This window comes from Nymphaea colorata, chromosome 2, assembly GCF_008831285.2.
Source record: "Nymphaea colorata isolate Beijing-Zhang1983 chromosome 2, ASM883128v2, whole genome shotgun sequence".
NCBI lineage: Eukaryota > Viridiplantae > Streptophyta > Magnoliopsida > Nymphaeales > Nymphaeaceae > Nymphaea > Nymphaea colorata.
The window spans coordinates 12,616,745-12,644,416 of record NC_045139.1 but is presented as its reverse complement, the minus strand read 5'-3'; the positions used below and the strand labels follow the sequence as shown (position 1 = coordinate 12,644,416).

The window sequence follows — 27,672 nt, the reverse complement described above, 5'->3', positions numbered from 1 at the left end:
AAAACTAACGTTTAATATATTTATAAAATGTGAATTTTACAACATTGTCAATAGTTTACCTGTCTTGGTGAAGTAATATTATGAACTAGCCCTTCATAAAAGTTGGTTGAAAGAAACAATTGAATTGAAGTTAAAATACAACTTTACCAGTTGAAATTTATTTTCGAAAATTTTTCCTACGATTTTAAATTATTTCTCCCCCTCTCTCTCTTTCTAAGTTCACTTTACACTGCCAGCATTCGTAGAATGCCTGTAACTCAAGCAACTATTTGTCATTTCCTGAAAATTAAACAGTTATTTACACTTTTGGGAAAGATAAAGTGAGTTCTTTGGGTTTTTGTAAACACCCATTGTTGAATTGGCTTGATAAACTACAATCGATTCAAACTTGGTGTTGATGGTATAACACCTACCCTCTTCAAGCTCACCAAATTTACTATAAAAGCATGATTTAATGAGTCTAATTGAAAATTAACATGCACCTCCCTCCCTCCCTCCCTCTTCTCTCAAGTTTGAAAATTAACATCCACCCTTCACCTCTCTGAGTTTTTTCAAAAGCTGGGTTTATTCCAGTTTTTCATGTCACCATTAACACACATAAACCCAAAAACCCATTTCCGTGTGAAAGTCACATCTTTCCTTATGACACGCAGCTTTGACTAGTAGAAGCAGAGCCAAAACCTTTTTTTCATGGGACACTAAATATATAATTAACAATGAAGCCCACCCAAGTCTCTGGGGTAGTGATTTGAGTATCGCAGGGTTACCTCATATAATAACTAAACCTAGGTCCACCTAAATTCAACTACAAATTTAAGGTTTCATTGTAAAAATACCACTTATCTATGCCCCTTTCAGTTGGTTATTACATTTGGTTTTAGGAATTTTACAAAGTTGGCTAGTAAAACCATGGCAGGTTAGACCAATGCAGTTAGGACCCTCACAATAACAATTGATCGTCTATAGAAAGAAAATAATGCCATAAAACAAAAAAAAAAAATTATTGCATTAATCAATAACCTTGGGCTTTTGGTCTAAATTAATTAAAAAAGCTTAAATGTGCTTGTAAAATGTGGTTTTTCATAAGTTGGTTAAATTGGGACCAATACTAGGTTCCAACAAGGGATATAGAAAACATGTTTCGGACATCCCAGGTCAGTGGAAGTTATTACAACTAACCTCAAGAAAAAGTGGTGAATGCTCCTGCCATTTTCCTTGAACTCTAAAGTTCTTAGCTGTGTCAGAGTCAACTATGATAATGGTGCACTTGTCAACTTAGGTACGACACCCTACCATTATAGATGTAGACGCACAATGCTCGGGCGAATCGAACTAAAGGTGTACCTCTTACCCCTTGAATTTGATAGTGCCCTCTAACTTGAAGCATTTTTTCTTTCTTTTTGTCTATATAAAACGTGAGGCTACGCCAACCTTTATTAGTTCTTGTAGCCAACTTAATAACCAGATGAATGGGGCTTTTTAATATATTAGTCCAGAACTAAATGGCCATTCAATTGTATACTTTTCGCAAGACTTTGGTGTGCGCATTCTTTCATGACACTCGCGCTTGTGTTGACTCGGCCGGTTCGCGGTGGCGTGAGATGCACTCGGTTTCTCGGCTCGGACTACGACATCCGTAAGGGCATTTCAGTACTTTTATGCACTGTTAGAGCCGCATCCAACTATTTACGAAAACGCCATCGTTGAAAGGGCAAATCGAGTTCCCAGAAGAAAGCGCGCGTTCCGTGCAAGAACTTGTGAGAGTTCCAGTCCCTCCTTGTCACTAACGAAACGGTTGTTTATCAAAATACCTATCTCATTTTACTGATTTTCGCGTCACTTCTCAATCTTGTTCACGTTCTGAATCTCGATTGAATTTATGGAGAATCTTGCTCCTTCCCACGGCTAGGGTTAGGGCTTTGCCGCTAGTGCTTCCTTTTAGGATCGGTCGTTAGGACATCTCGAGCATCCGGTGATAGCTTGCTTGGGCCTATCTTTTGTCTTTGTAGTTTCTCCAATGAAAGTTTCGGTAATCCGCTGAAGTAAAAGGGAGAAAATGGGATTCGTTTTATATGATTCGGAGGTATTTTGATTGTATTTTCGACCTATGTTGATTGATACGCAGAACAAGATGAATGGAGAGGAACTGACCGAGCAAGAAACAGCGTTGTACGATCGCCAGATACGTATATGGGGTGCGGATGCACAACGGAGGTACTAACGTTCACTTTTGTGTTTGATCTTGTTTTAGTCTCTTGTTTAGTAAGTAACTTGATTGGTCTTATTGGTTTTTTTTTTTTTGGGTTATGTGGTTCTCAGGCTGAGCAAGTCTCATATCTTAGTTAGTGGAATAACGGGCACCATTGTTGAGGTAAGAATTATCGAAATTTATTTATTCACTTTTTAAATTTGGTGCTGCGGCGTTGTGTTTACTGGAATGATTGAATGATGAGAAACTTGATGCCGTTGATTAGTTAGTTCTTCTGCCGTAGCTCTCTCCCTATCTGTTGCGCGTTAAAATTGGAAGTTGAAGCAATTGGTTCTGCGTAACGTTGGAAGAGAGGATCAGTGGGTGTTTGGAGGCACTATGTCATGTTTTAAATGTATTCATGTTGCTTTGAATATCCCGTTTTATGGGTTTCTTAAACATCAAACTAGTAGCCTTAATATTTTTTTCCCCCTCGGATTTACTTCTCTTGCAGTTCTGTAAGAATGTTGTCTTGGCTGGAATTGGCAGTTTAACTTTAATGGACGACCGCCTGGTATCGGAAAAAGATCTCTTGGTGAATTTTTTGATCCCTCCTGATGAAGATAAATATAAAGAGAAGACTATTGCTGAAGTTTGTTCTGATTCTTTGCGAGATTTTAATCCAATGGTCAGTGTTTCATTTGAAAAGGGTGAGTCAGACTTGTTCTGCAATTATTGTACACATATTCACACGCTTATATTGCTGTACCACTGCTATTTCTTGATGCCTTGTCTGTTTTCCAGGGTTTGTCTCTTGGAATGACGAAATGCTTAAATCTACTTTTGTTTTGACATCATATTGTTTCTTCGAATGACGAAACAATAAATCTACTTTGACATCATATCCTTCTGTTTTATTCTCAGGTAGCTTATCTGGCTGTGAAGATGGTTTCTTTGATAAGTTTGACACTGTAATCATCGGTAGATGCTCTCTCAATAACAAAGTATGCAATTGTCATACTCTTCTACATATCTTTACAAGCTTAAATGACAAATACTTAGTCAACCTTTTATTGCCACTGATCTAACAGACCATTGTTACTTTCAGCAACAAATCTCTTTTACAACAAATAAAAGGATAGTGAGAATTTTTTTTTGGATACCATTCCCTCATCTCTATTTATTAATCATTCCAGAAGGAATGTGTATTTTCCAACCTGAGAGGCCACAAATGAGTTGACCTGTTTCCTTTCTATGAAAATTATACATCTGGGCTCATTTTATTTTATTTTATTGTAAAATTAGAGCTGAACGACATAATAATCTCTGTCTGATTTAATAAGCTTATACTGTGTTCCTGCATATTTTTGAACTATTTTGTTTTAGTTTGTCGTCATAATTTATTTAAGAATTGTCTTTCCTGAAAATGCTTGTTCTTGGCTCTTAATAGTCTGAGATGTGCAGTGTGATGCCCAATCTCATTGTGGCCTTATTTGTTGAGGTAATTTGAACTTTGAACCTCATAAGTACATTCACTTTTATATACTGATTTGCATGCAGAAAGAGATGAACATCAAATGCCGCAAGCGACAAAAGAAGATTGCATTTTATACAGTCGACTGTAGGGATTCATGTGGCGAGATTTTTGTTGATTTGCAGAGTTGCAAATACCAGAAAGTGTGTTTCTTTTCCTCTTGTTCCTTATCTTTTCCTTTGTTCAACATGATATGATGTGGCTGCCTATGTTGTTCTCTTGTTGGAAAGCATAATGCTTCAGAACATGATGAAGAGTGAAAAACTTTACAACATATAGAAGCATGAATTTCATTTTGTTTATAATTGTATGCAACTGAATAAAACTGGAATGTCAATTAATATATTCTGTTGTCAGCTATTCCAAAATATGAAGCAGATTATTTCAGTACGCATTCAGTTAGTAGTCACGGATGCATCATTTATTTTGGGCATTTGTTGCTGATCATCATGAATGTCGTTTACTGTAAATATTTGATATTTTGCATTTCCATACCTCTGTTCTTATTTTTGCTACTTTATCGATATGAAAGTGTGACATGTAATGCACCACCTTCCAGGGCAAGGTTTAAAGAACTGGCAATACCACATTGAGCATAAGGAAACAAAATATTAAAATAGATATTAAACTGATATGGTATTCCTCAAACATTATTACCAATGTTATAAGAGATCATGTATATTGATATAAGATTTTGATGTATTAGTATCAAATGCAATAAAAAAATGTTAATAGTATAATATCAAGAACAGATAACTATGTTGTATTGTTGTGTTGTTTTGCTTCCATATAAGTCATACTTGGTGTTACTAACCCTAGCCTGTTTGCATCCCTAGTCCATACTGACAGGTTTTAAGCTTTCTTTTGGCAGAAAACTGTGGATGGTACAGCTGAGTGCTTCATGCAGTATCCAAGTTTTGAGGTATGTGTCATACTTTTTTGAACTGCCACTTTTATGGGCCTGATAATCAATGCAGTTGAGTAATGTTAGAATTTTGAACAAGGAGTGTTTTAAAAGTCACTGAGTCAACCAGTTGACTCCGTTTGACTCGCATCGTACCAGGTCAACTCAGTAGGGGGACTCATTTACTAATAAATCTCGGTTTAACTCGTCCATGACTCAGTTACACTCGGATTGAGTTGGCTGAAACTCGGTTTGACTCAGCAGTGTGTTACTAAACTTCATATTGTGCACTTAACTTTTGACATGAACCTTCTAAGTTCTAACTTATTGGAACATAAAATTTTAGAATTATTATAATTCATTTATTACGTTTGCATATGTAAAATGAAAAGCTAAAGCTAATCAGGCTTAACTTCATGTTTCAATTTTTATATCATTGAGCTCTTTGCCTTTTTTAATTCTAAATTTGAGATAATATATACATCCATGTTTAATTTGTTAATTATTGGATAGTTGTAAATCTTGAGTATATTGACTTTAATGTTTGTTTCTTGGCAAGTGGTTTTTCTTTGATATATTGAAACTTGTTACTCACTTATGTTGAAAATGCAACTACATAGTAGTAATAACTATTTCTTGTTATCACAAGTAAATATGACTTATTATTTACTTGATGTGGACTTATTTCTAACTTACATATGTGATCAAGTCATTTTACAACCCTTTTATGTTTAAATGAAAAGTTATATATTATTTTTCTTTTAAAATAGTTAACATAATCCAGCCTGAGCCACCAAGTTGACCTACTGAGTCATGAGTCGAGGACATCAATTGGGTCCCGAGTCACTGGGTTTTAAAACAATGTGAACAAGTAGTATTTGTATTTCATGTTTTTATTAGTTTTGAGGTGCATATCCTACGTATTAATCAAACAAAAGGTGTAGGTGAAGGTTCTCCAAGAGGGACTGCTATATGACTTAAAAAAGGTCTACAGCCAATTGACGAAGGAGAAGTCTGTCACCCTTAGGAACTAATTCACCCTTTGTCATCAGTATACTTCAGTTGAGAACTTGTTTTCACATTGCCAACTCAGTTATAGAAGTGCTTCAACAAGAAGGATGGTGTTGTTCAGGATACCTACTTATGTTGTAGAATCAAATCATATCAAATCATCAATTGTTGCTAAATGTTGTGCTGATATTTATGAAAATTGAAAACAATACTCTTTAGAGGCAGCTGACAATGTTTGAAAATTAGTGACCCAGGAGTCGACTCATTCACTAGAGACTCATGACTCAGTGGTTCAACTTGGCGATTGGGGCCATCTTTTGTTGATGATTGGTTTTGAAAAAGAAATAATATACAACTTGTCATTTAAATATGAAAGATTGCAGAATGACCTGATTAGTTGTATAATAAAGAAAATTAAGTCAAATTAACATTAAGTAAAAGTGTAAAACCATAGCCACAAATATTGATATTAATGAGCATAATGATTAAAATGAGAAAAACCCAAAAAAGATGCATTTTTTTTGAAAAAAAAACTGAAAATAAGTTTACATGTTTTTATCGTGTATCACATTTTCATGTACTTTTTTGTCTTCTTAACATGGGTAAGTTACTTTAAAACAGAAGAACTATGTTCCATTAAAAAAAAAAGGGACCAGAGTCTGTCTTTGACTTTTTGCCATCAGTCCGACAGCAATAGGGGAGAGGGGAGAGAGAGAGTTTTGAGTATGAGGGTTTGTGCAAAAGATCGACACTTCAACCCTTTTATATGTTATATCAGTGTTGTACGTATCGTACGATACATACCGTATCAGTTTAGATTTACGATACGATACACCACTTGTATCGCAAACAGCTAGTGTATTGTATGTGTATCGCATGTATCGTGCGATACACAACCTTTATCGTACAATATAGGGCGATACACCCAGTATTGCACGATACATGTCTATTTTGAAAAATATGGGTTAAAACCACACTTTTTCAAACTAATTTTTAAAACTTGCCTCCCTCTTCATTTCTAAACATATCTAATAGTTGAAGAAGGGGGAGATTGTGGCAATTTTGAAAAGGAATAATAAGTTTCACCATGAAATCATCAATCTGAGGGCAGATTTATGCATGGATGATTGATTCCTGTTTAGATAAAGAGGGTTTATATCTTCTACGAAAGATGAAAATGAGAATGAGATGATAAAGATTATGAATGAAGCTGTTTTCATTTGTCATTTGCATTAACATTGAACAATTTTTTCTTGTGATGTGGTGTATAGTGTACATAAAACTTGGTTTTTGATGTGTTATGGATCTTACGACTTATGAGTTATTATGTAGATCTTCTTATAAGTTATGTTTTTTGATGTCTTAGTTCATGACTTCATGTTGTGTTGCTATATGATATTATGACCACTTATTAATGTTTGTGAAGTAACTTCACAGTTCATACCTATAATAAGCCTGCCATTATGTCTTGATTTATTTGATTTTTCTCTTTTTTTTTCTATTTTTTTGAATTAAAAAAATAAATTTAGGATACACATACGATACATTACGATATGGCGTATTTATTGGCCTGACCAATACGGCTTACGATATGCTTTTTACAACATTGTTTTTTGTCATTTTTGTCATTACTAAGGCATTATTTTTTATCATTTAATACCCATTAAAAGCTTGCTATTAGAATCTGAGAACGAAAACCATAAATAGGTTATTTTTTCGCATGTAACAACAAGAAACAGACAATTAAACTACTCTATAGTTGCATACAATTGATTATCAAGTGTCAATATATCAATAGAAAACAACTGATCAAGAAAAACAAACATTAAAGTCAAGATTTTCAACATTTATAACTATTTGATAATTAATAAACTTAACATGTATGTTATGTATGTGTTATCTAGAAGTAAAAGTACGTTAAAGAGTCCAAATTCTCTAAAATAAGTAGATAGCCATACTTGAACCTGAACAGCTGAACCTAATCAGCTTGAACTTTTATTTGCACATTTAATAGGCAAATGATACTTCTAATTTCTATGTTTCCATAGATTAGAACATTCACCTCAGAAGTTGGTAATTAGTAAGCAATGACCTCGTTGATGACAAGGTATGCAAATCATTACTCTATAACCAACTTTTGGGCGAGTCAAATGGTCTGATTCGGTGAGTCAAACAAGTTCTGGGGGGTACTCACATTTTGCCCGTTTAATGAAATGTCATGACTCACGACGATATCCTCAAAGTCTGAAGTGGCATTACTGAGTGTTCTTAGATTTTAAATTCCAAGAATTAAGTATGCCACTTGCATTGGTAAAATAAACAATTCAACGGTGAACTGCTTGCCCTGGATTTCTATTTAAGTTGCTTGACTTTATCCTTTTCAATGAAGCACATACACCAAGTGAGCCTTAGCAGCATTTTAACAAATGAAATTATGTCTAAATCCTGCATCAATTAGGATTCTGACAGTCCTATCTTTCATTTTGCTAATAACCTGCATGACTCTAGGACTAGTAGCACTTGATACAACATATGGAGAAAGTTTTGGTTTAGATGATTCTTGAACTAATGATATCAACAATGCTTTGATGTCAGACCTTTCATCTTGATAGTCTGATTCATATAATGGCATTTGTTTGCACTTGTTTCTTGGAATCCAGCATTCCTCACAATTGTATCGGTCCTTGTTTTGTGCATGCTTGCATTTGTTCATTCTAGATGCATCGAATAAAAAGTTAATTGCCTCCTGATGCAGCAGTCTCCGATTTCTTTGTTGAATGGTCTATCCTTAGCAAACTTATAATCTCTCAGCAGCTAATTTGCTCTTTTAATCTTTCCTCATCTAGAATTTAAGGAGTCTAACAAGCTAGCAGGCCTTAATTATTTGCACTTTCATACGTAATTTTTCTTTCATTTCCTCAATAAGGGCTCCACAGTGCCTCCTTTGGCTATCCAACCACCATGTGACTCAATTTCTCAAATTTAGTTTGATACTCAATTACAGTTCCTTTGTGTGAAGCCTCATCAATTTGAGATTATAATTTGAGAAGGGGTATGAGCCAAATTGATTACTTAACGTGCAAGAAAATTGCACCCAAAGTAGGTTGGATTACTTTGTTTGACTTGGATCTGTTTCCTTTTATACTTGATTCATTTGACTGCTTTGTTGGACTTGGATTTATGCACCTCATGCACTGGACAACCCAAAGATCCCAAACCCATATTACCTGCTCATTGGTTATCAGTCTGCATTTGCTGTGGTGCAATTGAGGTCATATGACAAGTCCACAAAGATGGGACTGAAAGGGAAAAGGGAAAAGGAGAGGAGGGAGAGACTGCACACACTAAAAAAGAAGGAAGGCACATGCAAAATATAGGTTTGTTTTGTTTCATTTTAGCCATGAAACCAATTTTCTTGTGTTGCAGGGTGGCCCATCTGCATCAGGGCCCTAATGCAGTGTTGTACGTTTCGTACGATACGTATTGTCGCATTTTAAAAATGCGATATGATACACCACCTGTATCCTACAGTTACGATACAGTTATGATACGATACGGCTACGATACGATTACGATACGGTTACGATACAAGTACGATACGATAATTTTTATTGATTTTTTATTATTTTTTGAGAATTTCTTATATTTTTTCTGATTAATTTTTTTTTTAAAATACGATACGGTTACGATATTTTACGATACAACATATCTTAAAGCCAGACCGATACGGCTTACGATACGCTTTTTAGTTTTTACAACATTACCCTAATGTGGCTCCGTCACTGCATCAGAGTAATTGTCATTGGCCAGATTGCACCTTTTCCTGCTTACTGCTCGTGTGCAATCAGATGCATTTCAGTTGCACGTCTTCCTCCCTACTGCTGGTGTAGTGGCCTAGAATCCAGTGAAATCCTCCAACCTGTGGCAAGATTGGATGCATTTCAGTTAATAAACACTGAGATCCTAGGATCTCCTATCACCTTGAATCATGAATGTTGAATCTCAAACATAACCCAGGGCCTTAAGTTCTAAAATCAGCATATGGTGCTGGAGCCTCTAACTTGTGGTTTTATACTTGCTCTGGCTTATTATTTATATTTGATGTATTGATAGTTAATTTCTTACCTTCCACTTTATGTTCTTTTATTTGGTAGGAAGCAATTTCTGTGTCCTGGAGCAGTCTTCCTAAGAATGTATCGAAAATGTACTTTGCAATGAGAGGTTAGTTTTGTCCTTATGGTAATCTTGTTACTCTTTTCGAATCCAGATATATGTGGTATCTTTCATATGAAAAAAGAAAAAGAGAAAGGTGTTTTTTGCTGCTCTCCTCAATATTGTTACTATTATTTTCAGGTTTCTGGGGCTACTGAATCTTGTACTTGGAAGTAATAAATCAAAGCTCTTATAACTTAACCTTGGGCAATTAAGTTATCATTTGCCTTTCTCTTTTCTTGTTTTGAATTTATAGAGATATAAATGGGTTAGAATGGAGATAGGATCCTCCCTGCATGAATTCATGTTGAACAGAATTGGTGGTCATATTCTTTATTGGAATCACATTGATCTGGTTGGCAGAAGGTCCAATTAACTAATTCATGTACATAACTTTGTAAATCCTTTAATCAGATTCTGATAGTCTTGGTGATATCCTGTTTTTGGAACTTTGCTTCTTACATCAGATCAAGGTTGGAAGTTCAATTCAAATCAGAAGGTGGTATTCTTCTTATTGTCAAGTTTATGAAACGTGTCTGATTAGGTCTGATACGGACCTCAAACCGCACCATTCAGACACTTAACAAACTTATGCCTTCGTGCACTACATTTTTGGTCTAGGTCTACAATGATTTTGATAGCTTGCTGAACCGATACATGCCCTTCCATACATTTGGAACTGACTTGAACATTTAATTTAATTTTTTTTTCTTTTTCTAAGGCAACGTGTTGAAGGATTTTACTTTTAGCATTCATTCCTTTGAATACATACCTGACTACTACTTTGCAGTAATTGAAAAGTTTGAGCAAGATGCTGGACGAAACCCTGGTGAGACATCATCAGAAGATCTTCAAAAACTTCTTGAATTCTGGCAAAATATGTGCCAAACGAATGTAAGTTGCAAACGTTTGCTATTTTCTTTTTTTTAAAGTCAAAATGGATTCTTCTTCTAAGCTACATTTGTTGCAAATTGCAGTCACTGAAAGAGTCTCTTATACCAGTAGCTCTTTTAGAAAGACTGTTGGTGTTCACTGAAGAACACCCTCCAGTATGTGCAATTATTGGAGGCATTCTTGGCCAGGTAATACTTTTGTAGTTTCTAGTATGAACTTTCGGATTATTGTGAAACTGGTAGTGTTATTATGAATCTGTTGCTCTCATTTGTCCACCGATAGCTCCTCTTGTGCCTTTGAGAAAAGGTCTGTCCACAGTGCGGGCGAGACAAGTTATCTTTCTCAAGGTTGGAGCCTCTTTTCCTTCTTCCCAGCTCCCCAAAAAACAACTTTCGAGTTACATGTGTTAAGCATGTAGCTAGCACACGTTCTGAGCCAGGATCAAGCTCTTCTTTTGAGGTGGATTGGTGCAGACACAACCCCTTTATAAACTCTTCTCTTAGAAAGTTCTACAGATTTACAGGAGAGCCCTTCATTAGTTCATTCGACTTCTATTTTATGTTTAATCCCATCCATGGTAGAGTCTGACCTACTTGCTTTAGTGTTCAGTACTCCTGGCTGCTAAGCATGTAGTATAGAAAGCTTTTATTTTAGTTATGGTGTCTCTCTTCTACCCAGGAGCAAATTGTGATCTTTGCCTGTTCAAACCACTGAATTTGTAGACTTTGTAAGCCTCCATATTACAAGGCATTTCGAACCTTGCAGGAAGTCATCAAAGCAATTTCAGGGAAGGGAGAGCCACTCAAGAATTTCTTCTTTTTTGATGCTGCAACTGGGAAGGGTACAATAGAAGATATATCCCCTAGAACTGATGGCTAAGACCTTAGGCGAAGTAGCCAAACCATAAGCAACGGTATGTTTCTGAATCTGGAAGGCATCAAATAGTTTCACAGATGGGAATGGTACTTATGTTGTTGTTTCTGAAGGCTTGATCTTAGGGTTTTCGTCCTCGATAACTTTTCTTGATGACCGCTGCTGAATTTGTGGAACCAATCTCTGTTCAAAGTTAACGTATATGTCAATCTGCTGAACTTTGTAGTCACTGAGCCTGAAACTTGTTCTGTAATGTTAACATCAAAATTCCCAAGTACGTAATTGTCTGAGCAGATGAGTTGCATTGCAAGCTTTTCTGTGGCATAATCTGGTGGAAGACGCATCATCAATGTTTGAACTAATCATTGAAGAACTGACTTTTTGTGTTGGTTGGATTGCGTTACCCGACCCAATTTGCATAAACAGTTTTTCATGTATTTATATGATGTTGCCAACATCCATCGAAGATTATTTTAGCGGTTGTTGCTTGGAATACTTTTGTGAAGAATGTCCAAGTTCCTCCCAAATGCATTGCAGAATCTACAGTTGTAATCCTCCATCTGACGGGACAGATATCGTTTGGGTCGTGGACTCTGCTTGGCCGATGCCATGGGAGTCTTGAATTGTAAAAAACCTAGGGCACCTCTGGAATGTTGGGCTTATGTCTTGGTGGCTCTTGGATGGGTTTCTTAACTGGATGGTTTTCCCTAGACCTCGAGTTTCGACCAATTTGGAAAACGTTCATATTGACGAACCCTGATTTTCTCAGTAGCAAAATAAAAATTTAACATGTAGGGGACATTTTGCCCCCAGTCCTGGAAAGTACAAAATAACTTTATGATACAGAGAGTTACTAAAAGAGTGATCTTTATCGTTATAATATTGTCATAAACGTAAACTTAAAATCTCAGGTAAAGGGTTGCATGTGTCTTGACTGTTATTAAATTTTGTTTTTTTTGTTTTTCCTATTTGGAATCACAACCTACAAACGGACTTTAACCTGAGAACTGTTATTGATAATTGTCAGGAGGGCAGTGGTTTGTATCAGGAAATTAACAAAAATGAACCTCTTTCCTTGAACCAATGGGAACCGACAATATCTAGGTCTTGGCCTCTCAAGAGCCAAGGGCATGACGCCTTTTTTGATTTTTTTTTTTTCGAGGATATCTAAAAGTTAGGACAAGCAAGGTAATCGGGTTGGATAATCTTGTGGACCTGCCATGGACGTTCGGAAGGATTCCTGGATATCTATAACGTTGCTAAATGCTAACATGGTTACGATATCCTGTTCCACGCGGGCTTGCCAGTGTAAATCTACAATTTCTATATTTTGAACTCCATCAAATTGGATGAGATTTACATCTGAAGTTTTAGACTTTATATAAAAAGCGGGCCGGGTAAGAATTTTAGTGCCTTTTCGATCTGTGAGTAGTTCCAATTAATGGAAAGTTCCACTTCCACCCATTCGCCAATCTTCTGATTCTTCAATCTCCACTTTTGACTAAATGGATCATGTGATGTCGATCCCATGTACGGGGCCGGATTTGATCCATCACCATGTGGCATGAGTTCGGGTGGTATGACCAAGAAGCATCTTGTGGGTTTCGTAATATTTCTGCTCCTTATCACAAACGAAACTATTTTCCAGTCGTTCACATAAGGGTGCAAAGTTAAAAGTTCAAAACGTGGTCTGGAATATGCGCCCAGAACTCAAATTAGATGGATTTTGGATTTCAGATAGTATAGCATCCGATGCAGAGTGAAATTCAAGCTTGATGGCAACCCAAATTCGAGCATATGTTAGATGATGGGTTCCATGTTAACCTGGATTAAAGTTTTAAAGTTTGGCCATGCAAATCAAGGTCCATCTCTATCTGATAATATTAAGACCATTCTAGTCGGATCCCTCGACTTCTAGCTATGAATAAAACCTGGCATGTGAAAAACGTCTCTCTGCTTCTTGAATGTCCAATTTGCAGAGATGGTTTTTCTACGACTCCAATCTGAAACGAATTTTCTGCTTGCTGCTGCTATATCAGTATATCTATGTCAGTATGAGCTGAATTATATATTTGCGCCAAAAAAAAAAAATCAATATTTCCCTGGAAAATAATTCTTCAAAATATCAAACGGATTTCTCTAACTGGGTTTGTCGTCACAAGAAATTAGTTTCACTGATTATGATCAAATCCCGCATTAACCAATAATTGTAACCGCTCTTCATTTTTCTCACTTCCTTCGAGAGAGAGAGAGAGAGAGAGATCAAATCCCACATTCACCAATAATTATAACCGTCCTTCATTTTGTTCACTTCCATCGAGAGAGGGAGAGCGCACAATCCTCTTATCTCCAACCGCCGACATCCTCGTGAAACCCATCTCTTCTTCAACTTGTCCTTCCCCGCTCTCCCCCGATCTCCAATTTTCAAATTCCCAAACTTCCAGAACCACAACATCTCCCATCTCCATCGCCATCGAAGCACACGATCTTCGAAAAGAGACGTAGGAAGAAGAAGAAGAAGACGATGACAGTCGAAGAAAGTGGAAGAGGGGAAACTGAACTTGAGAAATGCTACAGAAAACTCGAACAAGAATGGGTGTCCCTAAAAGCCTCCAGATCGCATCGCTCTCGTTGCACCAAAGACCACATTATCTCACTATCCGCCATAGCCAACCTCCTCGATTCCTCCCCAAGGCAACTGTTTGCCTCCCTCCAGGACGTCGAAGACCACGGTAACCCCCACGCCGAGTCAAAGGCCGCAGATGGCATAGCCCTGATGGGTGACACTACTTCTGAAGGCAGATCAAGAGACGCCATAGACAGGAGCAGGTTCAAAGGCAAGAGGCTACTGGAGTTGCTGGACGATGCTGCTGAGACAAGCACGGAGGAGGAAGTTCGCAGCGTTTGCTCTTCTGTGTTGGACCAGGAGAGTGTTGAGTCGAGATCCTGCAAAGGGCCCATGGCAGCGACAGCACCGGATATTGCAGGGAGAGGTGATGAGGGTGGGGAGGCGGTGGAGGTTAGGACAACAAAGGGCGGTGATCTGGGGGAGAAAGTGACGTGGGAAGGTGGTGGTGGAAGATGGATGGAGAGTATGGGATGGCTTTCTGTGTTCATGCTGCTGGTGGCTCTGGGGATCATATGCATGGCTGGGTTAGATGGTGTCGACGAATATGATCATGGTTTAGTTCCCACTTGAGAAGTTCTTTTCTCTTTCTTTTTGTTCACTTATTGCTGCTGGATGTGTCTTCCTTTTTCAGTTCTATCTTTTGTAGTTAATGGGGAAAGCATATGTTGATTATGATGATGGAACATCTACTTTCTCTCTTTCTGTTTCTCGCGCGTTTTGATCTCTGGCACATGCATAAAAGTGTTTCGAAAGTGTTTGTATGCATGCGCTAACGAGTGAAAAGTTCAACTAAGAAGGCGTTTTCTTATTTTTTTGTCCTCTTATTTACCTTTTGTAGGAGATTCATTCCGTGTTCCCTTTTAGTTTTTCCGGCACCTGCACCACAAAATCTGCAGTTGGTGTTCTACAAGGGATCGATTCCGGGGTTGGGGGTGATGACTTGGTACTTGATCGGAGTGGTGGGACACGTCCAGTTCATCTCCCTCCTACTAGACAAATGACTAATCAAACTCGAAGCACATACTTAGTATGCACACCTTGATCATGTTCTTCCCTTATGAAAATTTTACAGAACCACACTCAGAGAACACCCTACTGGAGGTTAGGCCTCCAAGAAATCAACAGAAATGAATAAAACATCTAACAATCGAAGAATCTCTCAGAGTTCAAGACAGCTTAGGGCATCAGTAACAGCTGTTAGCTTGTTACCTCCTTTGGGTGAGTCGGGATTTGTCAACTCGGTCACTCGGCCTGATTTTGATATCTTTATTTTTTGCATAAAGTATAAACTTTATATGTATAAAATAATTTTGTTAATTTCATTGACATAATGCTATATATGAATACATAAAATACAAATTTCAGTCACATATTTGCTACAACGGTTTACACACACGCGCACACACACACACATATATATATATTTTGATACCATTTACAAGTATATTTATATTTATATAATATATATTGTAAGATCGTATCCATAGAAGACTTGGTTAAACTCTAATTCGAAGACGACTTGGCCTGGTCACCTTTGGACTCAGGCCAGTATTGACAATCTAGTTTTTCTATTTTTTCGACCAGGTTGAGGATCGAATCAACCTGAGTCAACTTGGTTGACTACCTGGGTTTTTCCTGGTCTAATTTTTTCACTACATTTATTTGTTTTAAAAAAAAGTTTTTTTTTTTTCTTAATTAGAGGTATTATGGAATCTAGACATTATGCAGTGGACAAATTTTGTGCACGAGAGATATAACTCGTGATGTCTTACTAACTGCCATAAGTCAAAGGACAAAACACCACTCCTTTTTATTGGAGCTGGTTAGCGCGGGTTGGTGAAGGGACAGAGCGAGAATTTTTTTTTCAAGGGTGGGTCAAATGGTTCAACAAACTTATCCGGATAGGGCCAAATTAAACTCAAATCCAAAAAATACATTAAGCAACTAAATTTTTTTAATTTTTTTAACGTAATTTTTTTTTTCAATTAGCTTGGGTGGGGCCACCGCCTAAGCCCCCCCTCCCTCCGCCATTGGGTTGGTGCACAATTTTTTTTAAGTCAATATGGTTAATGAACAAAATACCTCCAATTAATAGAAAAAAAAAGAATATTTCAGACCAAAATGAAAAAAAGATAAAAGACTAAAAAACACATTTCCCTTTAAATGATTTCTGAATACCCGCACTCCTACATTTTTTTTTTGGCATACATTGTCTTGCATGTATTGAGTGATGCACACAACTCTCTCTTCACGTCCATTCAGCATAAGGTCATTAGGGGTATCACTGACATGTCTCCAGCTAGTAGATCCAATAAGCAGCTGCCTCAAAACATGAGCGACGATGCGAGAGTTCATCATCTCGCAAATTCGATCATATCTTTGCCACTGGTTAGATGATGGGGGCAATACTCTCCCCATTGATCCTGCGATGACTTAATGCTACCTCTCTCATCTTTCTAACACAACAAGTCCCTAATGATCTCCCAGCCCCACCAAGTTCCTTGGGATGTTGCTTCACTTTGTGCGTGTTTTTTATCAGGGATGGACAGGGGGTCGGCACCGGCCTTGGCACCCCCTTCAATTTTTGTTTTTAAAAATTTACATGTAAATTAAAAAAAAAAATCTATATAAAAATTTTAAAAAATTATATTTCAACTCTTGTTAAAATTTTGAAACTATAAGTGGGTCCCCCTTATGAAAAAACCCCGGCTCCACCCTTGGTTTTGAGGTATTGACCAATGTAGTAAAAGCACCATGAAGATATCTTAATGTGCTTAGTAGTCCATAGGCTATGGAAGCATACGTATTTTCTCTGAGTCAACTCGAACCAGTGTCTATATCGGATACACACCTTCAATGCCACCCCTGCCAAGAGAGCCGTCTTGGTAAATGTCTAGCATGAGCCCTCTTTCCACTGCCACTTTCACACATAGGAAGTTTGCCATTTCCACATTCAACTTCTTGATGGCTAGGGCTCGAAGTTTGAAAGCAGAACATCAAAATCTAATACTATGAGCAAGGACAGGTTTAGTTAAGCACATCCTCCCTTACATATGAAGGAAGATACGAGACCCTTTCCATGATGCAAAACATTTGTTGTAAGGTCTATCATTTTTAAATATATGCAATTGAATATGGTTGTAGGGATACATATACTTATATATGTAATCAAATATACCCAATATAGTAGTGGGCCTAGTTAAACCTATCATTAAGGCATAATCAAGCAATTATATAATGGTAATTAAATGCATTAAAGAGGAGATTACAACTTTGTCATGAAAAGGGAGTTGACAAAATACATTGATGAGTGCATTAAAAAAAAAGGATTTAGGGAAAATTGAAAAGTCGTCTTTCTTGTGAGGGGCTACAAATTCGATGGCAGTTTTGGAGGCCTTGAAGAGGGTCTATTAACCTTGTTTTGCAGCAAATAAACTTTCCTTTTACTGCAGGCATAGAGGAGAAGGTTTAGCAATAGAGAATTTGGGAAGAGAGAGAGAGAGAGAGATAGGTCCTCATTTCTTCTCTCTTTTTCACTGAGATCCAAGTTAGTGACTGCTTGAGAGAAACAATAAGCATAGAGGGTTGTTGATAAGAACTCAAGGCTGCTTCTAATATGAGATAACATTGGTAAGTGTTACACTCCATGAAACTTGTTTATATATATATATATATATATATATATATATATATATAAGTCTACGAGCTTGGGTAGATTAAAAATTTAGACTTGTGTATATATTGCAAGGGAAGAAAACAGACACAAGACAATCATAGAGAACAATGAGTCTCCTAGAAGTAACAATACAACAAGCCATCGGAGTGGAACTAATTTCTAACCTGACTAGTATGGGTATATCTAGAAATAAGTGCAACATATAGTTCTTGTATATTCTGCCTGGTTGCCTAGAAATAAATATATATGAATGTGTAAGGTGTAATTACATGTGTGCAGAAATATAAATGGGTTATATTTAGGGTAATGCATGATCTGTTTGTGAGATAATAGATGGAATATGATACTATGTTCAAGATATAGTTACATGAATCATGTCGTGGCACCCTTGTATTGAAATTGTTTGTGACATATGTTTCTAGTTCCATGGAGGTCTAAGTATGTTACAATTGATGGTATGTGCACATGACAACTGTACATGTTCAGTTTGAAGAATGAAACACATTGAAATCAAATGTTTTGGACAGTAAATTATATCAAGGAACGGACTGTCATGTAACAAAATTATAGGTTACCGTTTGATTGATATAATTCTACCTGAATACTTATTTTAGATATGAAGAATTCTCATGTTGCAGAAAACTGTAACGAGATTTACAACAATTCATATCTCCTTATGCTTGAACATATATCTTTAAGTATCCAACAGTAACAAGGGATCTATATCAATGACACTGTAAAAGAATAACTAAGGTTCAACAAATTGAATCTATGACATTGACATATTAACTTGTGTGAAAGTAATGGATTTGTGAACTATTGGTCTAAGCATGCTCAGCCATTTGTGAAGCCTAGGGTTCATATATTTTCAAGGTACAGTATGTAGGTAACCATATGCATGTAAATACATAAATAAATAAATAATATATATATATATAAATATAGGTGTACATGTGTATTAATATACATGGATATAAGCATATGCACAGTGCTACTATAAGGGTTGATGCTGATAATGAATACAATATGTGGACATTGAGACATGGTGCATCAAAGTGTCATTGGATGGAACCCGCTGACATTGCAATGCAACAGAAATGTAAAGTGAGATCAGTTTTTATGAAAAGACAAGAACTTTTATATTTCATGAAGCATATGTTCATGTGTCTTTACTGAAAAGATTTTGTGGTGGTAGGCCTCTGCTTGAGGGACTAAATCTATTGAACTAGGAATGCATATGGTCTCCTTGTGATTTGTTTTCTTCACTAGTAAACTCTATGAAAAGCTGCATATGAAACATGATCAGCACCCAACCAAAAGTACACCTTATTTTATTACATCCCTATGTTACGATCATCATGACATTTCTGAAATCTATATCAGATTAAGACAAATCAATTCTACAATTCTTGCATGATCCAAAAAGTTACTCAAAAGGGCCATCTTATTGATACAAAACATGGCATGTAGAGACCATGGGTATGACCTGGGGGATTATGGATATTTATTGTGATTATACATAGATATTGGAAAACGATACTCTAAAGTGGTCTGTGAAATTACCATGCTGAAAGTAACCTAGTGCATTGAATCATGAGTTGATAAAGTTAGGCATGGTTGCTTCTAGACTAAAATTCTGGTACAAATCAAATTATAGAGTTTCTTAGTTTTATTGCATGAGCATAGTGATGTGATGGGAGAAAACATGTGAAGTATGAGTTGCTTAACAACATTATGAAGATGAATTAGAAGACTGCATGTCGTGACATGAGGATTGCTTACACTGAGTGTATAAATAATTTTTCATGAACAATAGTAAATTCTGATGAAAGGGGAACATACCACAGACTAAATGAGTTTAGTAAGAAAAGGATAATATTTGCTCATGTCGATCCTACCCTTAGTTTTGTTACAAGTAAGAGTATCACTAAAGTGCAAGAAATCTGTACTAATACCTATACCAGATTGTACTTTATGATGACAAAACTTACAAGATTAGGAGAAATATGTACATGTAATTTAGAATTATAAATGTGATAAAGAAAGTGTAATATTGGACAACTTAGCCATCTTCTAAGTAAAGTGAGAAGCATGTGCATTTCTTTTCTTCCCCCACAACATAACTACATCCCTATTGGTATATTTATGTATATTTTGATGCAAGCTCATGTACAAAAACTGCAGAAATAAAGATGTGGTTATCTAGTTGAGGTTCATGACTAGCATGGTACCATATCATGTATTGTACATTCATTATATAAGTATGAGCTTATATTGAAAGTAGAAAAATGATAAATACATTACATTATGATAGAAGAAAATATATACATATATTTGCTTAGACTCTTATGCGTTGAGTGTGCACATGGTATGTATAAAGGCTTGCACATCGGAAGGTTGATGGGAATTGTGTACGAGTGACTTCTGATGTGTGTGTTATGTTGGTGCATACTAGTCCTACTTGGGATTGTTGTTATGACAATTGTTAGGTAGGAGTTGTAAGTAAATGTCTGCCTGTATATTTTGGTGACTCAATCAAGTTTGGTATAGTAAGTTGGATAGGTTTACCTAAATACAATCTCTTTCTTCATTTGAAATCAAAACATCTAGAGAAATGAACTTGTGACATTGAAGATGGATGCATCCCTAGATGAGTATATAAATAAGAGTGTGGCTTTGATGGCATTGTTAACAATAAAAGTTGAAAATAACATATTGAAAATATGAACATATATAAATATATGTATATATGTATATAGGGTTGTAGGTAAGTGTTAAACCTCAAACTACGATGGTGCGAATATGCTCACTACAAGTAGTTGCACATCAATTTACTAATAAAGAATATTGCATAATGACATTCTTAAAGCTCATATTTAACAGATGACTTCTACAACGTTTGACCCTAGTGTCCTTGTAGATGTAGTGGTTTGCAAACGAAAATAGTCTTGGGTTGTGCACCCAAGATATTGGCCTATGATGGTTATCAAAGCTATGGTAGATCCTAAAAGTTGATGCATAATAAGAAAATACCAATCACATTTTAACAATGACTGACAGGAGTGTAAGTGCATCTAGTGGTTGGTTTTATCTTAGGAGGTAATAGTATAACATGAGATCATTGTGGTTGCACACCCCTCCATCTACACTGGACAGCCCATAGGGTATTGGGCAGTACAAAGGCCCGAGGTTTTGTTAAACTTTTGTTTGGAGAGAAAGGCGTCTCCTGGTTCCTCAACTCGGGTGCTTAGAGGGGCCGGCCTATCATTTCAGGTAATATGTTGGTTAGACCTTGCTACTGTGGCGGTGATTTAGGATATCTCAGGAGGTTTCACTACTAATTATCCTAGATTTATTTGGATCGCCTGGTGAATACATGTTTTGTGCTACCTCTGACTTGTGCCCACAGGGTTTCTGTTGTTTGCTTGTCACGATGACCATGATCATTGTTAATGGACCACCATTGAAATTTTACAAACATATGGAGGTCATACACACTACATCAAGTCTAGGCCTTGTAGATACATTAGTTGTTTGAGTCTAAGTGTCCTTGTGTGGGATCAAGAGGGGTGTCACTTAAAACAATGTTTGATGTTTTATTTATATTTTATTTGGTTGTATTTTGGTCATTACTCAAGTTTGCTTTGTTAGAGTAAGACTCAGTGTTTGCTTCTGTCATTATATATATATATATATATATATATATATATATATATATATATATATATATATATATATATATATATATATATATATATATATATATATAATTCACGTCAAAAAACTTGGGTCATGACAACTTTGCTATTAGAGCAAAGTATCTAAAGTTTTTTTTTTTCTAAGTTTCAAAGCTTTAAAGTAGTCTTAAATGTCTGCTTTATTTATAAACACAATAGTTATGTTTTTGTTTCCCCCTTATGGTGTAGTTTAAATGGTGCGCACTAGAGGAGGTAGTACTATTGGAAGAGACAGAGGCCCTCGAAACACTAGGAGTTGAAATGTTGGAACTCATCCTTCGATCTGGGACACTAGTTGGAAGCATCTAATAACAACAGGAGTTCATTATGAACACCCTGCATACCATTATTTGCTTAATGCATGATTTGGTGCAAGCTGCTCCTTCAGGTGGGAACAGTGCATATACAAACAAGACGAGGGACCATGATACAAGAGACATAACTCATAAACAATTTATGAATTTGCATCCGCCAAAGTTTCATGGGAAAGACACAACTGATGATATAAAGGAATGGATAAAAGAAACTAAGAGGATTTTTACTACCTTGGATGTGCTCAATAGCGAAAAGGTTCAATTTAGAACCTTTATGATGAAAGGAGATGCTGAAGAATGGTGGCACACACAACATGAAGAAAAGTACACTAATCAAGAAACAACTTGGGAAGAATTCAAAGAGGTGTTCACACATACTCTCATACCAGCCTTCACACAAGAAAGTGCATGCAAGAATTTTTTGAACTTCAGTAGAGAAATATGAGCCTACCTGAGTATTGGTCAAATACAGACATTTGGAGAAGTACTGCCCTCATGTGTATACTTTAGATTATGATAGAGTAAAAAAAAAATTATTAGACTCAAAGACGGGTTGAGGAGTAAGGTAATGGGTAGTGACCCAAGAGATCTAGATGATGTGATCATGACCACACGCTTTAAAGAAGATTGGAACATGACTCATGGAGCAGGCAAGAAGAATGAATTTCTACAGCCTAAGTCAAAGCCTAACATTTTCAAGTGGAAGCACGGTGATAGGATAAATCAGAGGGACAAGTTCAAGAAACAAACACCTTCATCATTCAAGAAGGACGAGGAGTGCCCCAAGTGTCATCGCCAGCATCCAGACAAACCATGTTATAGTGATATTGGGGCAAGTCTTTATTGCGAGACTAAGAGGCATTTTATTCGGGAATGCCCAAAGAAGAAAGAGGCTAAATAGAAGCATGGTGCTACCAATCAGCTAGCAAAGAAGAAGATACCTGGGAGAGTTTATGCGACCACAGTTTAGGATCGAAAATCCACTAACCTGATTGAAGGTACACTCCTAATACATTCTCATTGGGCACATATTCTCTTTGATTTTTATGCTCACATTCATTTATTTCTAAGAGATTTGTTGAACTCTTAAAGATATAAGAAAAAAACATGCCTTATAAATTGTTAGTTACTACACCCATGAGAAACAAAGAAACATGGAAAACATATAGAATACGTCAAAATAGAGATACATAAATATTTATTACCAGCACAACTTGTGGTAATAACTATGATGAGGTATGATGTAATCCTAAGAATGGATTGATTATACCACCATTATGTGATTATAGATTGTAGAAGGAAAAAACTGAAGATTTTCGTGGAGAATGCTCAAAAGATACAATTTGAGGTAAAAACGCCTCAATACTAAAGAAAGTTAATTGTCTCAGCAATTATGATGAGGAGATATGTGGAAAACGGGTGCACTGCCTACTTAGTTAGTATGAATGCAACTGACCTACAATTAACACCCATCAATGAAGTGCCTATGGTAAAGAACTTCATAGACGTGTTTCCTAAATATTTACCTGGATTGCCTCCTGTACGAGAGGTAGAGTTTGGTATTGAGTTGATACTGGGAACGACACTCATTTCTAAGGCTCCATATAGAATGGTACCAGCAGAACTGGAAGAATTAAAGAAACTAATTCAAGACTTGGCCAACAAGACATTCATATATCAAAGTGTATCACCATGGGAAACACCGGTCTTTTTTGTGAAGAAGAAAGATGGGCTAATGCGGTTATGTATTGATTACCAAATGTTGAATCAGATTATAATCAAGAACAAATATCAATTACCTAGAATTGAAAATCTATTCGATCAATTGAAATATGCAAATGTGTTTTCCAAGATAGACTTGAGATCAGGATAACATCAATTGCATATTAAGAAAAAATTATTCCCAAAACAGCATTCCGCACATACTGTGGGCATTATGAACTTTGATTGATGCCTTTCGGACTGACAAATGCACCAGCAGTTTTTATGGATCTCATGAATAAGATATTTCATGATTACTTAGACCAATTCATCTTAGTGTTCATTGATGACATGTTAGTGTACTCAGAGTGTGAAGCATCACATGTGGTACATCTCAAGCTAGTGCTAAAAATATTGAGACAAAATCAACTTTATGCTCAATACTCCAAGTACGAATTTTGGCTAGACAAAGTAAACTTATTGGGACATATAATCTCTAAGGAGGGTGTCTCTGTTGATCCGGCCAAAATAAAAGCTGTAAAATAATAGAATGCGCCAACCAATGCAACTGAATAAGAAGTTTCCTTGGTTTTGTAGTTTACTAGAAGAAATTCATTAATGATTTCTCAAAAATTGCAACCCCAATAATTAAACTGCTACAAATGAGAGTCAAATTTATATGGACAGAAGACTGTCAGAAGAGGTTTCAAATGTTGAAGGACAATTTGACAAATGCCTCAAGTCTAATGTTATCAAAAGGAAGAAAGGGGTTTGTGGTATATACTAATGCGTCAGGAACAAGTTATGGAGCAGTGCTTATGCAAGGAGATAGAGTCATAGCATATGCCTCTAGGCAACTAAAATCGCACGAGAAAAACTATCCAATGCATGATCTAAAATTAGGAGCCATATTATTTGCACTAAAGATATATAGACATTACCTCTATGGTGTGGAGTTTAAAATATTTTTTCGACCACAAATCTCTAAAGTATTTGTTCTCACAGAAAGAATTGAATCTAAGACAGAGAAGGTGGCTGGAATATCTTAAAGATTACAACTTTGAGATGAAGTACCATTCGAGAAAGACCAATGAGGTAGCTCATGCAGTCAAGAGAAAGGTCCCTGCTATAGCTGGTGGACTGTTGGAAGACCTTGCACATTGGCATCCGTTGCAAGATTGTAATGGAAAGGTGAAGTGTGTTGCGTTAATTAGAGATAAGTTCCTTGAGAAAATTATTGAGAAGCAAAAACAGAGTTCTGAATATGCAAAGTTGGTGCGTGAGTGTCAAAAAAAAGGAAATTCATTATTACGAAGATGATGATGGATCCATATGATTTAACAATAGATTATGAGTTCCAAACGATCCAGAAATGAAAAACAAGTTACTAGAAGAGGCATACAAAACAAAATACACTATACATCTAGAAAACAACAAAATGTATCAAAATATAAGAAGAAACTTTTAGTGGCTAGAAATGAAGAAAGATATTGCCGAGTTCATCTTATGGTGCTTGGTGCGTTAATAGGTTAAAGTGGAACATCAGAAACCGAGTGATTTAATGCAACGAATGGAGATTCCTCAATATAAATGAGAAGACATCACCATGGATTTCATAGTGGGGTTACCATGTACTCGATGAGATGCTATTTGGGTAGTGATGGATTGCCTAACTAAATCTGCACATTTCCTTCTCATTAGAATTTCACAATCACTTGAAAGTCTGACTGATTTATATGTTGAAGAGATTGTGAGGCTTCATGGAATCCCTAAAACCAATAATCTCAAATAGAGATCTTAGATTCACATCCAGGCTTTGTAGAAGGTTACAAGAAGTCTTAGGAACAAAATTAAAACTAAGTAGAATATTTCATCCGCAAACAAACAGACAATCTGAGTGAACCATCCATACCCTTGAGGATATGTTAAGGGCTTGTGTTTTGGAATGAAAGGGCGAATGAGATAAACATGTAAAGTTAGCCGAATTTGCTTACAACAAGAGCTATCACTCTAGCATTGGAATAACTTCATTTGAAGATCTCTATGGCTGACGTTGTAGATCACCATCGTGTTGGACTGAGACAAGAGACAACATGGTTGAGGATCCCTTAAGAATCTAAAACTACATTGACCAGGTCAACATGAATAAAAAAAAACTTTTGGCTGCTTAGAGTCAACAAAAGAATTATGCAGACCAACGATGAAGAGAGCTGGTTTTTGAAGTAGGAGACCATATATTTGTTAAAGATATCACCCACCAAAAGTGTTTTCCAATTCGAAAAGAAGAGAAAATTGCGCCCAAGATACATTGGTCCATTTCGAGATTCTAGAGAAAGTTGGAGAGGTTACTTATCGAATTATACTTTCTCTCACAATATAGCCATGCTCATCCAGTGTTTCATGTGTCGATGCTAAAGAAGTATATACTTGATCTCTCACATTTGATAGATTATAAAGAGGTAGATTTGCAAGAAGATATCACAACAGAAGAAAAACCACTTCGGATCATAGACCGAAAGGAACATGTGTTGTGAACGAAGACCATCCCTATTATTTCTAGTGGAATGGCAGCATTATGGAATCAAAGTATGTACGTGGGAGCCAGAAGAAGACATGAGAAAGAGTTACCCCATTTGTTTCAATAAAGTATGCTCAAATTTCGAGGACTATTTTTTTATGGAAAAAGATGTAAGGTCTATCATTTTTAATTATATGCAATTGAATGTGGTTGTAGGGATACATATATTTATATATGTAATTAGATATACCCAATATAATAGTGCTCCTAATTAAACTTATCATTAAGACATAATCAAGCAGTTATAGAATAGTAAATTAAATACATTAAAGAGGAGGTTACAACTTTGTCATGAAAAAGGAAGTTGACAAAATACATTGATGTGTGCATTAAAAAAAAGGATTTAGGGAAAATTGAAGAGTCATCTTTCTTGTGAGGGGCTGCAACTTCGGATGGTAGTTTTGGAGGCCATGAAGAGAGTCTATTTAACCTTATTTTGCTGCAAATAAACCTTCCTTTTGCTGTAGTCATAGAGGAGATGGTCCAGCAACAAAGAATTTAAGAAGAGAGAAAGAGAGATAGATCCTCATTTCTAGTCTCCTTCTGGTTGAGATCCAGGTTCGTGGCTGCTTGAAAGAAACAAGAAGCGTAGAGGGTTATGGATAGGAACACATGGCTGCTTCTAATATGAGATAACATTGATAAGTGTTAAACTCCATGAGGTATGAAAATTGTCTCTCTCTGTATATATAGGTTGCATATAGATATATAAATAAGTCTACGCGCTTGGGTAAATTATAATTTGGACTTGTGTATATATTACAAAGGAAGAAAGCAAACACAAATCAATCTTAGAGAACAAATGGTCTCCTAGAAGTAATGGTACAACAAGCCCACAAAGATAAACTAATTTCAGACCTGACAGTTATGGGGATATCCAGAATTAAGTGTAGCAAGTACTTCTTGTATATTCTATCTGGTTTCCTAGAAATAAATATATTTAAATGTGTAAGGTGTAATTATGTGTGTGCTAAAATATAAATGGGTAAATTTAGGGTAATGCATGAGCTGTTTGTGAGATAATAGATGGAATATGACACTATGTTCATGGTATAGTTATATGAAGCATGTTGTGACTCCTTGTGTTGAAATTGTTCATGACATATGTTTGTAGTTCCATGAAGGTCTAAGTATGTTACAATTGATGGTATGCGCACATGACAATTGTACATGATCAGTTTGAAGAATGAAACACTTTGAAATCCAATGTTTTGGACAATAAATAACATAAAAGAAGAGACTCTCGTGTAACAAAATTATAGGTTACTGTTTGGTTGATATAATTCTACCTGAATACTTATTTTAGATATAAAGAATTCTCATGTTGTAGAAAACTATAATGAAATTTACAGCAACTCATATCTCTTTATTCTCGAATATATACCACTAAGTATCCAACAGTAACAAGGGATCTATAACAA

General features: G+C 36.1%; 1 protein-coding gene across 5 annotated transcripts; it reads left to right on the top strand.

Moving 5' to 3' along the window:
- Positions 1–1,701: 1,701 nt before the first annotated feature.
- LOC116248498 (SUMO-activating enzyme subunit 1A-like) lies at positions 1,702–12,092 on the top strand. Of its 5 annotated transcripts, none has more exons than XM_031621324.2 (11): positions 1,702–1,757; positions 2,126–2,214; positions 2,320–2,371; positions 2,703–2,898; positions 3,113–3,192; positions 3,749–3,865; positions 4,594–4,644; positions 9,792–9,858; positions 10,640–10,743; positions 10,827–10,931; positions 11,509–12,092. In XM_031621324.2, the coding sequence occupies exons 2-11, from the start codon at positions 2,132–2,134 to the stop codon at positions 11,620–11,622; spliced, it is 969 nt and encodes a 322-aa protein (XP_031477184.1). In that variant the 5' UTR covers positions 1,702–1,757; positions 2,126–2,131; the 3' UTR covers positions 11,623–12,092. The 5 variants fall into 5 exon arrangements, with proteins under 5 accessions (XP_031477184.1, XP_031477183.1, XP_031477181.1 ...); XM_031621323.2 differs by having other exon boundaries at positions 1,723–1,794; XM_031621321.2 differs by lacking the exon at positions 1,702–1,757 and having other exon boundaries at positions 1,801–2,214; positions 11,509–11,656; positions 11,730–12,092.
- Positions 12,093–27,672: the final 15,580 nt, after the last annotated feature.

What these genes read in the sequence shown, in the direction of transcription:
- LOC116248498 (XM_031621321.2), top strand. Translation starts at nt 2,108, where the DNA reads ATGTTGATTGATACGCAGAACAAGATGAATGGAGAGGAACTGACCGAG. An exon ending in TAACGGGCACCATTGTTGAG is followed by an intron (nt 2,372 to 2,702) that starts GTAAGAATTATC and finishes CTTCTCTTGCAG; the next exon opens with TTCTGTAAGAATGTTGTCTT. An exon ending in AATGTACTTTGCAATGAGAG is followed by an intron (nt 9,859 to 10,639) that starts GTTAGTTTTGTC and finishes ACTACTTTGCAG; the next exon opens with TAATTGAAAAGTTTGAGCAA.